Source organism: Rhinolophus hipposideros (genome assembly GCF_964194185.1).
Source record: "Rhinolophus hipposideros genome assembly, chromosome: 9".
In the NCBI taxonomy this organism is placed as follows: domain Eukaryota; kingdom Metazoa; phylum Chordata; class Mammalia; order Chiroptera; family Rhinolophidae; genus Rhinolophus; species Rhinolophus hipposideros.
Genome location: NC_138055.1, coordinates 76,703,820 through 76,720,258, shown reverse-complemented (window position 1 = coordinate 76,720,258; position 16,439 = coordinate 76,703,820). Strand labels below are relative to the sequence as shown.

Genomic DNA, 16,439 nt, shown 5'->3' with positions numbered 1-16,439 from the left:
TAATGTGGAGGAAAACTTTTTGGTTCATTATTCATATCCTAAATATTTTTGCATACCCTTGTTATTTTTCAGCATTGCAATGTTTCTGTCATGTTTCTTTTTTAAAGAAATCTTACGTAGGGTAAGTTACCTGTTGAGAAGGAGGTATGCCATTTAGGGGATAATTTTTTGAAACTCATTGGCAAATTTTCAATAGAAATTTCAGCTTCCACCTTATTATTTTGTGTTTTTCAGAGTAATATGGGGCATGTAAAGTATGCATACTATTGGACCAAGCAACAAAGTTTAAGGGTTATACTGCCTTTCTAGATAATAATCAATATATTTTATTTGGAATATACAGCTCTAGAGTAGCTGTCTCAAAGGATTATAACCTGTTTATTCTATTAAATTTGTTTTCACTTCTGCCATGTGCTGAGTTTCAGAATCTTGAAGTATGAACACTTATACTAGACCTAATTATCAGAGTGATTCTGAATTCCATGAGAGCAGGAATCCACTTAAAATTCGGTAGAGCTCCCAGTTCACTATGATCACTGTCTCTTGACACTCAAGCAGAGAGACTAAGAGAACCAAAAGACCCAGGGGGACGCCTGTCAGGAGCGGGGAGAGAAGATTTCAAGATTCTACATTCAGCGAGAGTTAAAAATCAACATTATCCTTGAAAATCTCTTAAAAATCACTCTAACTGCTCTTGAAGTAAACTACAGAACAGCCACTCAGCGTGTTCTTGGCAGTCAGTCTTGCTGCACGTTAGTTTTATTTCTAGCATTCTAAAAGATCACTGTGTGTTGTGCTGGGCAGCCCGTGATTCATGTAGAGGCCCAGTTTCATTGGGGGAGAGAAGGATGTACACACACGTTTAAAATAATAGAACCACACTCAGTCCTGCATGAAAGGACAGGGAGCCAGCAGAGACTGAGAGGACAGAAGCTTCACACGAATTTCTTCACTTTATCGACTGAGCACCTACTGTCTTCCAGGCACCAATCTATGTGCTGGGGAGAGAACAAAGTCCCTGTCCCCGTAGGGCTCATGCTCTAGAGAGTGGATAATATAAATATAGAGAGAAATATATAGACTGAAGATGGTGGTGAGCCCCAGGGAGAAAAAAGCACAGCAGGATACAAGTTAGGGTGCAGGAGTATTTCATATGGGGCACGAAGGGAAGTCTTACTGACACAGGGGCTCTTTGAGCAGGTATTCAAGACAGTGCCTAAACAAGCCATGCTGCTATCTGGAAGAAAAGCACAGCAGCTGGAGGAAAGCATGAGGACAAATGCCCTGAGGACAGAGCATTTGAACTTGAGACCAGTAGCACCAATGTTGTCATGGTCTATGTGGCTTGGCTCATGAAATTGACTAAAGTTCTTTTCTCTGTGCTAAGAAGCTACAAATTCCTGTATTGTAAATAATTTAGCACTCCCTATACACCAGACAGCATTCTAAGTACTTGACATGTATTGTTTCTTTCCCATAACAAACCTTCTGAGGTAGTTTTTATTACCTCCATTTAAAGAGTTGAGCAAATGAAGATTTGAAATATAAAGCAGCATATCCAAGATCCCAGAGAGAGAGAAGTAAGTGAAGCCTGGGTTAGTCCCCAAGCCGTTGGATTCTAGAGCCTGTACTGATAAGTTGTATTGCCTACGAGGGCATGTGAATGGGACATGATTCCCCTGGGAGCTCACTGTATACACTGCTCTTCCCAAAACCATGGAGTCACTGAGGAGTGGTGTTTATAGCAACACCCAGTAGACAGAAAAATCCTATGTACTTTCCATGTCTCTATACAATCAGGAAGAAAAAACCCAAAATTTCTTGCTGAAATACCACGCTGGAAGTCGATATTATTTTTAACTGCTACCATAGTATGAGCAGAATACAGCTTATGCCTAAACATTTAATAACTTTTCATGCTATTAGTGTACATAAAATATATATTCATGATTAAGATTTACACTTTTGAGATACAGCATTAAAGGCTTAACCATAGCTATTCCTAAAAATGCATTACTGTAAAAATTTGGTATATGTTTGAAGGTGCTGTCTACACTGTATCAAGGATCATTTAGCATTATGCACTGTTATTTTATCAAACATTTAGTTCAAAACAGGCAAAACTTGCAATAAGGAAATTGTGCTTTGTCAACTTTCAGTGATGATAATGTGTATCATGTCTGTCACAATTCCTCCCATCACTAGGGATCCTGACTTTTTCTGAGGCAACTGCCAAAACCCACCTGACACCGCTTTGGTTATTCACCAAGCCTAGCACGTTCTAGCACACTTTAAGAGCTATAGGACACACGTGTTTGAGGAGGTAATGAATTTCCATGAAAACAAAGAGCTGAAAATTCAAACAAGTTTTGAAAAGAATTGAGTTGTATAATATCTTCATACTATACTTCCTATTACATAAACATCTTTACCATATCCAGCAACTTCACTTTAGATATAAAGGAGAGGTAAATAAGGTCCAAAAAATTAAAGTCTAAAAGACCAATTATGAATTATTTAATAAAAGCTTTTTTCTGTACTCCTCTATTAATAAAACTTAATTAAACAGCTAAAAAAACTACAATCAATTTATCATATTTCTGAGTTGGTTATTTATTGTTCTTTTTAAGGAATATTTTTTTAAAGGGAACGTACATTGTTTTATTCTCATGCTGTAGGGGAATTTTAGATTCCTGTGTATTTAAACATTTTGTACAGGACACAAAACAATACCCTTGACTAATGAACTTCTCTCAAAGGTATCTACAGCTCATAATAAACATATATAGTCGAAATAAAATAAAATCTGATATGTACCCAGACTATACTAACGTAACTCTCATTTAAACAGGTAAGCTCAGTATCAGTAAAACTTCCGAAAGAAACTGCCAGGTAAGTAAGAACATACTGTCCAAATTGTATGGCCTTCCAAATCCTAAACCAATATTTCATAAATCATCTTGCTTGCTTTAGTTTTCCTAAGGACTTTTAAAGAAAAGGAAATAAGTTATCTTTATGAGAAAACAAGAAGCACCTTTACTGTGATTGTATGAGTCAGTCCAAGGCAAAGTAATCAGTACATTTCAAGCGATACAAAATAATACCTCTTCTGCTCTGTTTCTTGAAGTCCCTAAATAGTCTTTGAAGATACAACACAGAAGTGATTGAGTTCATGCATTTTTAGGCATTGTTGTATAAACTGTGGAAGACGTAAACTTTCAAGACTCATAACCTAGACAAACCATTCATGAAAAGAAGAAGGAACAATGTACATCTCTGACAGGGCAGGATCACAATTTTTCTGTTTCTCACGATATTGCTGGTGCCTATTTTAGAAACTGACACATACTAGGCATTCTGCTTCTCTGGCTTTAAAGCCTGTACCATTTCACTTTCCAGTGTTTCTCCAACTGGTATCTATAGACCACGTGGGGAGGAGGGGTGGATAGGGGCAGATGTTCAAAGGTCTGTGAATTAATCTCAAGAATCTGTCAATTTTGATAAATTGAACTTCTCCACAAAATGATTAATATGCAAACATTCTAAACAATTTGAGTCACCACATTTTAAACAAGAACTATCTCTTGATTTCAGTGCCTCGGGTTTCATTTCTGATTATTGAATTTTTGGTAGGTAATCTTACACAAGAAACAGGGAGTTAAAAGCAGAGGTTCTAAAACCAGACTGCCTGGATCTATGTTCTGGCTCTATCACTAGGTGTCAGATACAGAACAAGTTATCCTGACTCAGTTTCCCCACATGTAAAACTAGTGTAAAATTCAACTTTTAATGTTTAACGAATGTAGATGTTGATAGGTTGGCATTTCCTAATTTAAAAAAAGATAATTTTCTGGTACCCAACATTATCATGTTTATTCTTCTACAAGTTATAAAGACAAAAAACTTTTAGGTAATACTTCATTATAGACATTATAGGAATACACACGGAAATGTGGACTTGTAATAATTATCAACTTTTACCTGCTCAATATTTTTATTCCCATTTAGGTGAAAGCTCTCTTTTTTACATCATTGACTAGGTGTGGAAAAGGGTCCTAATTTCCAAACATGGAGATACAATTATATAAATTCAAATGTAAATAGTCGGTTTAAAACAATGTTTGGGAGTTACTGTCAATCAATATATTGGAAAATAAAACGATCATGTCAAATTTCTCCATGAAGGGAAAACTAACTATATGTGCATATCTCCACTAAAAATTTCCAAGATATAATCCTCTTCGGGTAGCAAAACAATTCCATCCTCAAGATCTGAGGAATCTATTGCTTTCAATGCTAGTCTAAGAAAACTGTAATAAAACATGAGTCATTAAAGTGGGTAAAAGTAACTAAATGGTAGTAAGCAATTATAAATTCTAATTAGGAATCTCTTTCTCCATAAGCAAATTCATAAACAAACACAGATGTCCTTGTATTTTGGGTTTGTTATTTAAGTAGAGTGACGTACAGAAATGCAATTTAAAAATCCTTTGATGTTTCAATATTTTTGTATTGACACTTTTTCAAATACAGGTTTTCATAACTTCGAGCATCATTTTAATAATACATTTAATCATGGATGAAGAAGTATCAATACATATGGATTTATTTATTATTTATTTATTACTGTTTGATTTGCTATTAAATTTGATAGCATGTGTATGGTTACAAGAAAAAGAACAGCCAGTTGAAACAGATGAAATCTATGATTACAAAGTTTAACAAATCGTGTAACTATTTGGGAAAACATAGTTGAACCTTGTAAAGAGAAAAGGAAAACCACCATTGGCTTCTGGAATTATAGTAGAAAATGCACTATATATTTAAGAAAAATAATTTGTTTTGCAGGAAAACTAAATTAATATATGTTGAGAATTTTATTTGTTTTAGGGAGTTTTATTAGGGTTCATATATAAACAACCAATGAAAATTATCTCAGTAAGTGAAATCAAGAGATAAACTCTAGTACAAGTGTACATTCCATGGGAAAGATCCAGCTATCTTTCAGATGATTAAATACTGAAGTAGATAGGAGAGAGAAACTTAGAGAAATAAGAAAAAAAAAGTGATTGGTAGCAGTAACAGTAACATTCTACACTTATCCATTCTAGAACTTTGTCATATCACACTTTCAAAAAAAACAGTTGATTATTGCTACATGTATTTTAAGTAATTAGTCTTTTTACTTTTGAATTGTTATATATAAACCGGGGGTGGCAAAAAAAAAATGTATATAAGTGGGCATTTTGGTCAACGTTGCTCAAGCAGTAGGTTTGCCGTAATCAGAAGTGTCTGGACGCTGATGGTAACCACTTTGAGCACCTCTTATAATTGCAGAAGTCAAATGTGACTTGTATTCATCTTTTGTAATCAGTACATGAATATATCGAGTATTACAATTTTAATAGTGTTTTTTCCCCCTTTCTTAAAAAGTGCATACATTTTTTCTGGCACCCTCTGTATTACCCAAATTCTTCTTAAGTGATTAAGAGAAGTTCTTGATTCTGACACTATCTAGTGATACGAAGTTTAACATTATAACAGGTCAGTCTGGGAGAATAACGTCATCGATGATGGAAAAAAACTCTCCCTCTCCCTGACCAAGGGAGACAGGCTCCTCTAAACTGTCTTTTTGACTGGGCCTCATCCTTGAGCTTTGTCCGAGGCCTGCCTGGCCCAGCTGCAGTAAGAATTCTGCTAAGTCAGTTTAGTGAGAACTATTTCCCCTTCGTGATATCTGATTACCCTTGATATCTGATCAAATTCCTCATTCCCCCATGCTCATTGGCTATAAATCCCCAGCTGTTTTTGTTGTATTTTTGGTGGAACCCAATCTCCCCTATTGCAGTATTCTTGACACCTATCACAATAGTCGTGAATGAAATCTTCCTTACCATTTTAAAAAGTGTCAGAACTTTTTTTTCTTTAACAAGGCATAGAACTTTCAAGAGAAATTAATTTACGAATTTATTAATTTCTCAGGATCTGCCCAACTTTTACTTGTCTTTAGGGTAAAGTATAACATAATTTTATCTGTAGAGATAAGTGAGGGTTTGGACAGATAATCAGTTAGGAATAGAGAAAAGGTAAGGAAACAAAAAAAAAAGGGTGGGAGGTGGAATGGAAATTTAGGAGAGGGAGGGGATAAAAATTTATGTACAAACAGAAATTTTTGTTAATGTTTCAGTGTGTATTTATTAAAAACATGGCCCCATAAGGCCCACTGAGGAGGAGAAACATAAATGCCTAGAAATGGGGGAGGCCAGCTGTGGAAATAACCAAAGGGGATTATGAAAAATGTGGTGACTGGGGCTGGGGGTCAGGCCCATCTTTCTAAATGGTGGCAGCTACTATTCCACCCTAGCTGATACTCCCAGGTAGCCAGATGCTTCGATTAGCTAAGTTTTCAAAGAAACCAGGAAACCAATTTCTCTGGAGGAGAAGGGACTAAACGTAATTTTAGTGTGTGGTCCCACAATTCAAACAATTATAGCAATAAATCCATGCAAAGGCTACTACCCCCACAAAGAAATCTGAGTAAAAATAAACACGCTTGGAATCAGAGAACATAATTAAGTGGAATTTCCCAAAGGATTCAATGTTCCTCAACCTAAATACTCAAGCTGATTTTCTTTATACCCAAGAGCCACTTGAGTTCCTGCCCATGCCCCATATCCCCTCATTCTTTTTTGGTTATGAATCTAAAAAACACACAATGCATATATACATTTTTTTAAAGTGATGTTTAAAAATGATTGCATGCGGGATCGTGGTGAATATCAATACACTACGGATGGAAAAACTATAAATTCAGCTGAGTTCAGCCCAACTATCTGATCCCAGTCTAGGCTATACTAGCCCACACCAACAGTTAGTAAATAAGGGGACTGTACTAAACAACCATCTTTTTTCTCTAAACATGAAGACTTAAACAGAGGATAAACAGAAGAAAAACAGAAACTGCTTCAGAGATACATTTTTTTCTGATTTATCCAATATCTGCCAAATAGAAGTACAACACAAATCAAAAACAATGTAAGCAGAGAGAAGTGAACTCATCAAAGTCTAGACTTTGTGATTTGTTGGAAGAAAAGAGCAGCAACATCTAAATAATTTGGGGAAAAAATCTACAATGGAAAGGAGTTTGAAGACAGATATGGGTGTGATGAGATGAAAATTGATCCTGGCACAACTGAAACTCTCAGGGAAGGGAACATCTATCTTGCTGAAATTAGATAAGAAGAATTAGATATTTGATTTCTACTGATGTGTGCATAAATATATATAATATCAATGTGAAGAAGTCTATTTATGAACTGAAGTAGAATAAGGGTTTGTTGAGGAAACTAATGGCAATTTCTCTCTTGATTGAAACCTATTTATTCTGCGTTTGTCAACATACCTCACTCCATTTTCTAACTGTAAAATATACAGATGTATATAACACTGAAAAAGCTAGTGATAATGGGAAATATATGCGCAATATAAAAACACATTTTACTCATAAAATCAATCTGGTGATTCTGGGATCCACATAATTATTAATGTCTGAAAGTCAAGAGACACATGGCATGCAATTTTCCCACATCACAGAAGCTTGCGGGAAGTTTTGGAAGAGGCCATATGGTTCTTCCTCCATTTACAAGCAGAAATGTGGTTTAACTGCTTCCCAGACAAATTATTATTAATCATGTCATTTTTTTTCCCAACCAAATGACAACCTCAGTAATTTCCCTCCCAAAAATCCTTTGTATGGTCAAATCTGAAACGGTCTATTTAAGTTATTGTCATGGTGTCTTATTCTAATTAGAGTTGAGGATTAACTTTCCCATCAGAAAACAACTATGACTCAGAATATTCTCTCTCTTCTATCCGAACAGCCCAAATAATTTTTTACCTCTCCCCCAGATCCCAGTCCTGGTGGTTATTTCTACTGCATAGCCATATTTCCCGCCCTACCCCATCACCATAGTAACCATAAAAAGGGTAATCCAAACTGAAAGAAATATAATGGAGAATGTGTGGACTATCTCATGACACAGCTGCACTCTCTTAGAGTAAGCCATTTTTGAATCCCCCTTTCTCATTCTGATCTTTTCACATAGAGTCATTGTTAAAAGGCCCAAATAGATAACATTGGCTTTGATTTTATAATAATGCTCTGAAATAATTTATGTTCTAAGTGCCTGGGAAAGATATAATCTAATCCTTGGAACACATTCCCCTTTAATTCACATATAATGAATGCACATGGAAGAAAATTTATAAAATGGTATACATGTTAGAAATATTAAGGGTGAATACAACATCTAATGTCAAAGTCAGAGAGCTGAATCAAAACCAGAAGTAATATACCAGTGACCTCAGAACTTCATTTAGAATTATCACAAAATGGCTAATGGCTTAATGCTGTATCTCACAAAAATGTACTTCTACTGGCATCTATTTATCACGTATGCTACAGGCCAATGTCAAATATTATCTACTGTGTGCCTCAGCACATCCAGCTGTCCACAGGTCTTTGATGTCAAATTCTGCCCTCTTGCCACAGGACCAGCAGATAACCAAATAATTATGAAGAAGTAATTTACTACCTAAGCTTATGTCCCCTCCATTTCTAAATTTCGTTTTTTCCTCCTATATCTTTGCAGTCTATTTTTTCTTCTTTAGTCTGTGGGGAGGAAATGATCCTTCAAGATCTTCAATATTTCCTTTGTTCTCCCCTCTATTTGGACATATTATTAGTCTCATATTTAAACACACACACACACACACACACACACACACACACATACACACATATCCCTTAACACTTTAAATCTTTAATATTTAATAAATGCTTAACATTTCTTCAGTATTGTTCTGTATCTTTCATTTACCTCCAAATTTATTTACAGATTTATTTAAGTTTACAATCTCTGCTCCCAATTCACCATTTCCTTAACATCATAAAAACTGCCCACATCATTTGCATGAAACTGAACTCTTGAAAGTAGCCAATGTGATCTTATTCTCTGATGTCAATAGATAAGTCTCAGTCACATTTTAGCCCCAGTGGAATCTGCTCACCAACACTGATTTGCCATTGTCTCTTGTTTCCCTTATCCTACATTTCAAATGAAGCGATTCACCAAAGTTTTGAAATTACCTCCCTTCTCTCCTTTTGTACCTTCTCCCAGAGCCTTGGTGATCTTACCTACCTCTTTGGTACTATCTCCTTTCTGTAAATGACTTCCATAGCATTATCCCTAACTGTGTCTTTTCCCTCAACTGCCCAATTGATAGGAATGTCCCATTGAAAACTAGACCTCCCACTTCTCATTCAGAATCTGCTTGGTCCAAACTTAATTCTTTCTTCTTGAAATACACACATCCTCTGACTGCCCTAATTTTTGTTTAGGGTTATTGCTTTTTCTTTACAAGTTAACTAAATTCAAAATTTGGCAACACTCATTGCACCAACTAATGTTCCTACTCACATCCTATCAAATAATCTGTTTATTTCCCCTGTATGATCATTTCTATTCTGCCGTGTTTCTATACTTTAGAATCTATTACATCTTTGGCTTATTCTATTACAATGACCTTTTAGTTGGTTTTCCCAAGGCTGCATTTCTCAACTCTACTTTCCCAAATGCAACATATATTCTTCATTACATCATATAAACGACCAGTTTAAACGATCACTTTCATTAGGTCATCCTGCTTAACACAATTCAGAAATATAAACTCCTAATTTTTAGTATGATAGCCTATGCCTTTCATTTGATTTTATCTTAGTTTCCAGTTCTTTTCCTTCTTCTTCTTCTCTACTTCCCACCTTTGGCAATATAAAACATATTTGCTTAGTGTTTCTAAGGGATAGTTCATGTATGCCCATGTCCTTGTTCATGCATTTGCCTCAACCTGTCAGAATTCTCTCTTTTCTCCTCCTGCTAAAATCTTCACCTATGAAGACCCTAGCATTTCAAGATTCTCTAAGCTTGCCAACTCTGTCTCAGTGCCTTCTAGGATCCATCCGGCTGAAAGTAATTTCTCCCTCCTGTGCAGTGTGCCACTACCTAGTTTACAACCCTTACAAAGCACTTATTAGATAGTATTATTTACTGACCTGAAGTGTGAGGATTTGGATCCACGCATTTTCTCCTCCACTCACACCCCACATTAGATAGTACATTTCCCAAGGTCAGGATTCATTTTTCATAACTTTGAAATCCTATTACACTTGGCATAGAGTCTTACACAAAGGTAGAACTTGATTAAAAAAATAATGAATTTAGACTGAAAACAATTACATCTAGAAAAATACAATACAGATGTGATCATAAGTATTACTCCCTTCTAACTCTAGAGTTTACTAAAAGCCAATAAACGTAGGTGACTTTGTATTATTTTTCATATTTAAAAATCCATAAGTTAATGCAGAATTTGGCTTAATTCCCACAGGAAGAAAAAGCTGTTTCATTTACAGGTTCCCTCTAGTCCTCAAGTGTCAGCATCTTCTGATGTGCATAAGTGGAAGAAAAGACAGGAAAGTGTTATGTTTCTAAAGCAACCGCCACAGAAAGATTAACTTTATTTATAAAAATGAAAAACTAAACGTGGAAAACTTAAAATGGAAATTTTGATAAACAGTTTCCCATTACAAGAATATGTTTTGATATAATCAGTTTTCATTTCGGAGCAATTCCCCCCAAATCAAATAAATAGGATTAAAATTTTTAATGGTGCAATTTTTGTACTAAATATATTTATCTCGTTGTGAATTTCAATAAATGAAAATGTATTGAATATCCCTGGTGAAGAGAGAATATCTGAATCTAACACAATTATATGTGCCTGCTAATTTAGATTTCTTTTATTATTTTAGCATTTGATCACTGGATTTCTTTATAAATTCTCTACAAAATAATCCAAAAAGTCAATTATTAATTTTAAAGTAAATTGTATAGAAAAATATGGCTTTTGTAGAATAGAAAAAAATAAATTCACTATGGGACATACTGAAGAAATGGAATAGGTACTTTAGTCAGAGAAAAATGTATCCCACAGATAATCAACAATTTTTTAAATTATCACAATAATAAGTGGTGTATCCATGAGTTGCAGCCACATATTTTATTTTGTATAGTCATGACCTGACTATAGCATTGTTAAAATATCCACCGAGTCCCCCACATACAGCTACTGATTGTTGTAAATGGACATTTAAATAGTTGAAAGAAAAGTATGAAAAATAAAAGTAAGATGAGATTAACGTGTAGACAACAAAAACAGAAAAGATAATGCAACTACTTAAGTAGGAAATGGGACCTGCAGTCTGTGTACTATGTTCTCATATAAGTAGATGGCTGAAATGTATGACGTCAAAGCATAGAAATAAAAACGTTTTTATGACAAAAAATAGCTATGAGCAAGATAAATGTGAGATGGACGCTGTAATTTAAATCAGATGCTAAACTGCTAATATATTATTACATAGCCTAATTGTTTAAATCGGTCTTTTCGTTTCAGAACAAAAACTTTTGTTATTGTATTTTATCAGTCTTGCCTTGGTAGCATCTTCCTAGACTACATGCAGAAAAGCAAAACACAATTCATAAAACAGATAGGAAAAGACCGCATCTGTTGATCCATCTGCTGTAACATCATTTACTTACTGTTAAAATATGAACCGTGTATGCTATCCAAGTCCACAAAATACTTAATTTATTATTGCCAGATAAGGGAAGTATCAGTTGAACACCTACAGTTTTCAAAAGTATTCTGCAGCAACTTTTGGGGGTTTCAAAAAAATGCCTTTCAGTTGGAGAGTAAATATTGATTTTGTAATTTGGCTTAGTCATTTAAAGTAAACAATCTTATAAGTCAGGCTTCAATCCTGTGGTACCTCAGCGTCTTTTTCATTTTTTTTAGGGCAGGTCAAATAACCCAGCTCTCGTCTCACTAATCCATTATAATGTCCTGAAGAAGATGTTTTGATCAGTCACTTAACGATAAAAGTGACACTCAAGTGACTCAATGAATAAAAGTTGAACTTATTATGTACATTAAGAGCACTGCATTTGTCAATGTAAAGGAAACAAACAAACAAAAGAAATAAAGAAAAACAGAAAACCTGATAGCTGTCTTCAATGAAGTTATAATTTTAAGGCCTCAAATTCAACCCTTTTCTTAGAAATGTTACATGAAGTTGCCTGACTTGGGCATTCACAAAGCCCTTTTCCTGCTCCATTTCTCTCCAAAGCACTTATCATTGTCTGACGCATGATATACTTATTTGTTCCTGCTCCCTCTCCTCAAACTAGATTGTAAGCTCCTAACGGGCAAGGACCCTTGTCAATTTTGTTCACTGCTGTGTGTCCAGTGCCTGAAATAGTGCCTGGCACTTAACAGCTATTCAGTTAAAATTTACTGAATAAATAAATGAGAGGACCATTATTATTTTGTTTTCCTAGACTTCTGGCTGGCGTTTCCTTTCAAAGTACAATTAACTGCATTTTTTTTTCTATTAAGCTTTCCTTATGCACACAGCAGCTGCGTTTCAATGTCATTCCACTTATTAGGTGTGATACTGGGTAAATTATTATTAATTTCTCTGAGCTTCAGCAGAGGGGGATCACGAAAGTATCTGTGGGTTGCCAAGCATCTGTGGGTTGTACTTCTCACAATGCTTGACACATACTTAAGTGTTTAATAATAAATTTCAGCAGTTACTGTTCTTACCATTATAACTATTAAAATATTTTCTTCTGTCGCAAACAGCTCCCTGATTCTTACAGTACCTCACAATTCATGAAACTGGGGACATTTAGATTCAGGGCTAAGGTTACATGTGGTTGAATCTCCCGAAAAAAAGCTACTTCCTGTGTGGATTGCTTTCAGGAAGCATTGATCCTCCTCTGCTGCTCCCACAGGACTTCTCTCTAGGAATCACCGCACTGTATGTATTTCAATTAGTTGATTATGTTCAGTTCACTGATATATATACTGTGCGATCTTTTAGGATATGAAATCTCTTATCCTACTACCAAGCAGGCCTCTGTAGATGTTTGTTTGCCCAATGGATGGGTTACTGTAAAGAAAGGAGCTGATTCCCTTATTTGTAGTTATATCATGCATGTACTTTCATTAAAAAATTACATTTCTCCATAGATGGTGGAGATCTAGAGAGAAGGGTAGAGGTTTTAGTGTTGGAGAGTGATGCAGAGCACAGTGTGTATGAGAATAAAAGCAGTGTACTGGAGTTCGGTAATGTGCTCCAAACAAAAAAGTGCTAAGAAGACCGATACAAAACCCGTTTCTATTTTCTCATAAATGGTTCCTTTATTTCAATAGTAACGATCTAATTTATATCAATCTTACTTTATGTAAGTGTGACTACCCAGGGAAAAGTTCTAATAAAAATATACTTGATAAAGTTGAAAAGCACAGTTATTAGAAATGAGGATTGTGGAATAGAAAAAAGGCACACAGCTCGAGGTTTGACTATATGGTTAAGAATCAAAAAATACTTATGGATGTTATGAAGTCCTTAGGTATTTAACACCACAACAAATAAACTTTCAAGGAACTAATTTTAAAAGTCTTCCAACTGCAAAGAATTTAGGAATGCTAAAACCTGTATTCAAATGACAAAAATTTATGATGCTTTACACAGGATAGGAAACAGAAATGAGTCTGGGAAAAGAAAGAAGCTTGAGATTGGCAGATTTTATTGTTGAAATAGCCATATAGTTGGTATTCAGAATAAGAGACCAGAGAGAAAAACCCCAGTATTAAGAGGCTTGTAGTCGAAAACTATCACATGCTCTGTTCCCTTGAGTAATGCTTCTCATCAGGAAAGTACTTACATTAGGCCTCAGCCTGGCCGCCAGATCATAATACTTCTCGGCTGCTTCATTGAGGCTAGCCTGTCTGTTAAAGAAAAAGAAAACAATCAAACTATATCAATGATATTAAATTACAGATAGGCGAACAGAATCATTATGCAGCAAAATAATATGAACTTTAAAAAAATTATAATCACACCAATCAAATAATAAGTTGCCTAAGCAGAAAAGACCATTAAAAAGTGAATGCATGCAATGTACTTGTCATGTAAGGCTTTATAAATAGTGTCTCAATACAATCCTGTTCAGTTGATATTATTATTTTAAATTTACGTATTAGGAATTAGAGATGTTATTTTTTCCTTTTCTAAGCTAACCCAGATAATATGTTACAGAGCTGGGATTCTCTAGCCTCTACATGATGTCCCAGAAAAATATTAATTTTTAAAAATCGCCAAAATGAATGAGTTGTTTATTTTACAAAAATAGTGAATATTGACAGGGCTTGTTGGGGTTTTTTGTTTGTTTGTTTAATTCTGTATTTATCTAGAAAGCCACTTTCTTTCTAATTCAGGAGGACAACCTTCTGTTGTGTGTGGCCTACAGGGGAAAAAAGGCCAACTTCTCCCTCTCCTGTTCTCTGGCCCCCAGGGTAGGCACATGACATAACCTCAGCTAACTGGATGTTCTTGCTTGGGACTTTGATTTCGCAGTGAGTGACAGAAAGATAAAGAGATGGCTAGAATTCACTGATCATGGTGGAAACAATAGGACTATGTCCAGACTAGGCTCTTCCAGTAAAGAACTGTTATTGGACGCTTCTCGACCTGTGGTGATGCCTTGTTTACTATTAATTCAAGCTTTGTCTTCTAGCCCACAGTGAATTCTATGGTTCCCACAGCCTTCAAATTGCTGGTGTCAATTTCTCTTGATTACCACCAAATACCATTAGTGGCACAACTGACTCCTAGAAATAAGATGCACACTGAATTTTGTACATAAGTTTGTGTCTTGTCTATTCTTGCAATTCATAGCAAACCCCTAAGTTCGGTCAACAGGTTAGCAGAATAAATAAAATGTCAGGATCCTAAGAAAGTCCAGCCAATTATCCATCAAAACATAATGGTTTTTATCGATCATGCCATGCTACTTCAGAAAACCTCAAAAATGGTAGATAGTAAGAGCTGGAAGCTCTTGCAGGTTGTGTGCTGCAATCTGGTGACCAAATTTGAGGGGTACAGAAGAAATGATATAGAAAATGACAAATCAACTTCCGATGACTCAGCTCCAACTATAATGAGAACAACAGTAATAAATGAGTTGGGATCCTGCAGTTAAAATGAAGTAGGTGTTCTCCTGAAACTGTTATGTTAAGAAGCTTTTGAGACAAGACGATAGCAGAGAGGTCAGGAATAAAGAGGACAAACAACATTAACTTTCTTAATTGCAAAACCACATTCAGGTTTTAAAAGAGTAGGCTAACTAGTCACACCTATAAAATTGAATTTGCACTTTGGTCAAGCCAAATAAAAAATATAAAGACATACCCCATGCAACTATATAAATTATAGGGATAACTGAAGATAACATCTCTCTGGAGAGCAGGACATATTTTTCTAATTTTTAAATGAAAAATAATTAGAAACATTGCTATTTTTTAATGGGGTTATAGAGAAAGGAAAAACCCTTGACCTAAGGCTCTACTGGACTCATGACATGTTACAACGTGCTGTTGCAATTTATAGTCTCATAAATGTAAAAGTTCAATTTCAATATGTCAAGAAAAGTACTTTAGTCTGGTATGAAAGACAAACTTCCCTTGCTAGGGTATTTAATGAAGGTTCCCTCCACCAAATTACAGAATCACTTTGGTTCAGATTCATTTGGAAATTTGAACCAGAATTCATTAGGTCATGCCCTGGAAGGGTTTTCTCCAGAGGAAAATAAAAGGCACGGAGGTAGGAAATTAGAGTAACTTAATACTACAAAGAAGTAATTTACTTTGAAGAAAAGTCAACCAATAGATGTCTAACACTCAGAAAGTACAGCTACCATTAATATTCATCTTTATGGACATTCAAATTCATGAGGCAGATAAAGATCAAAAAAGAAACCGAGGAACTCACCAGATGAAATGGCTTTAAAATAATAATCAATAAAACTGAAAATAATTAACACAGCATCTCACCCTCAAAATACGGTTATTAGTTTCTAAAGTCTCTTTATTGTCTTCAGGGGTTTAATCCCCAAAGGCTTTAGCTAGTGTAGAAGACTCCGTTCTTAAACTAAAAGCAGAACTGATGATATTCTAATGAAATAGAAAAAAAAAAGGTAGAATTAATTAGACTTGCCACATAACTATGAAAATTAATTTTCACTCTAGGATTTTGCTTCTAATATTAAATGGTCTTTATTGACTACTAATCAGCAGGCATTTATGATAACACATGGCTAACTGCAGGGGAAAGAGTAAGCCAGTTCTATAAATGTTCCTTTATATCCTTGTTTCATTCTCTAGACAAGAGAGAAAACTCAGGAGCAACTGTCCAATGTCCACTTTATGATATATGCTGTATTTCATACTCCCCTCTGCAAGAAGTATTCTAG

General features: G+C 35.1%; 1 protein-coding gene across 1 annotated transcript in view; it reads right to left on the bottom strand.

Moving 5' to 3' along the window:
* TMTC2 (transmembrane O-mannosyltransferase targeting cadherins 2) overlaps positions 1–16,439 on the bottom strand; it is a 400,877-nt gene that overhangs the window by 39,757 nt on the left and 344,681 nt on the right. The window contains exon 11 of the mRNA XM_081058171.1: positions 13,854–13,917. Coding sequence (XP_080914297.1) covers positions 13,854–13,917 — 64 coding nt within the window. The remainder of the gene's footprint in view (positions 1–13,853; positions 13,918–16,439) is intronic.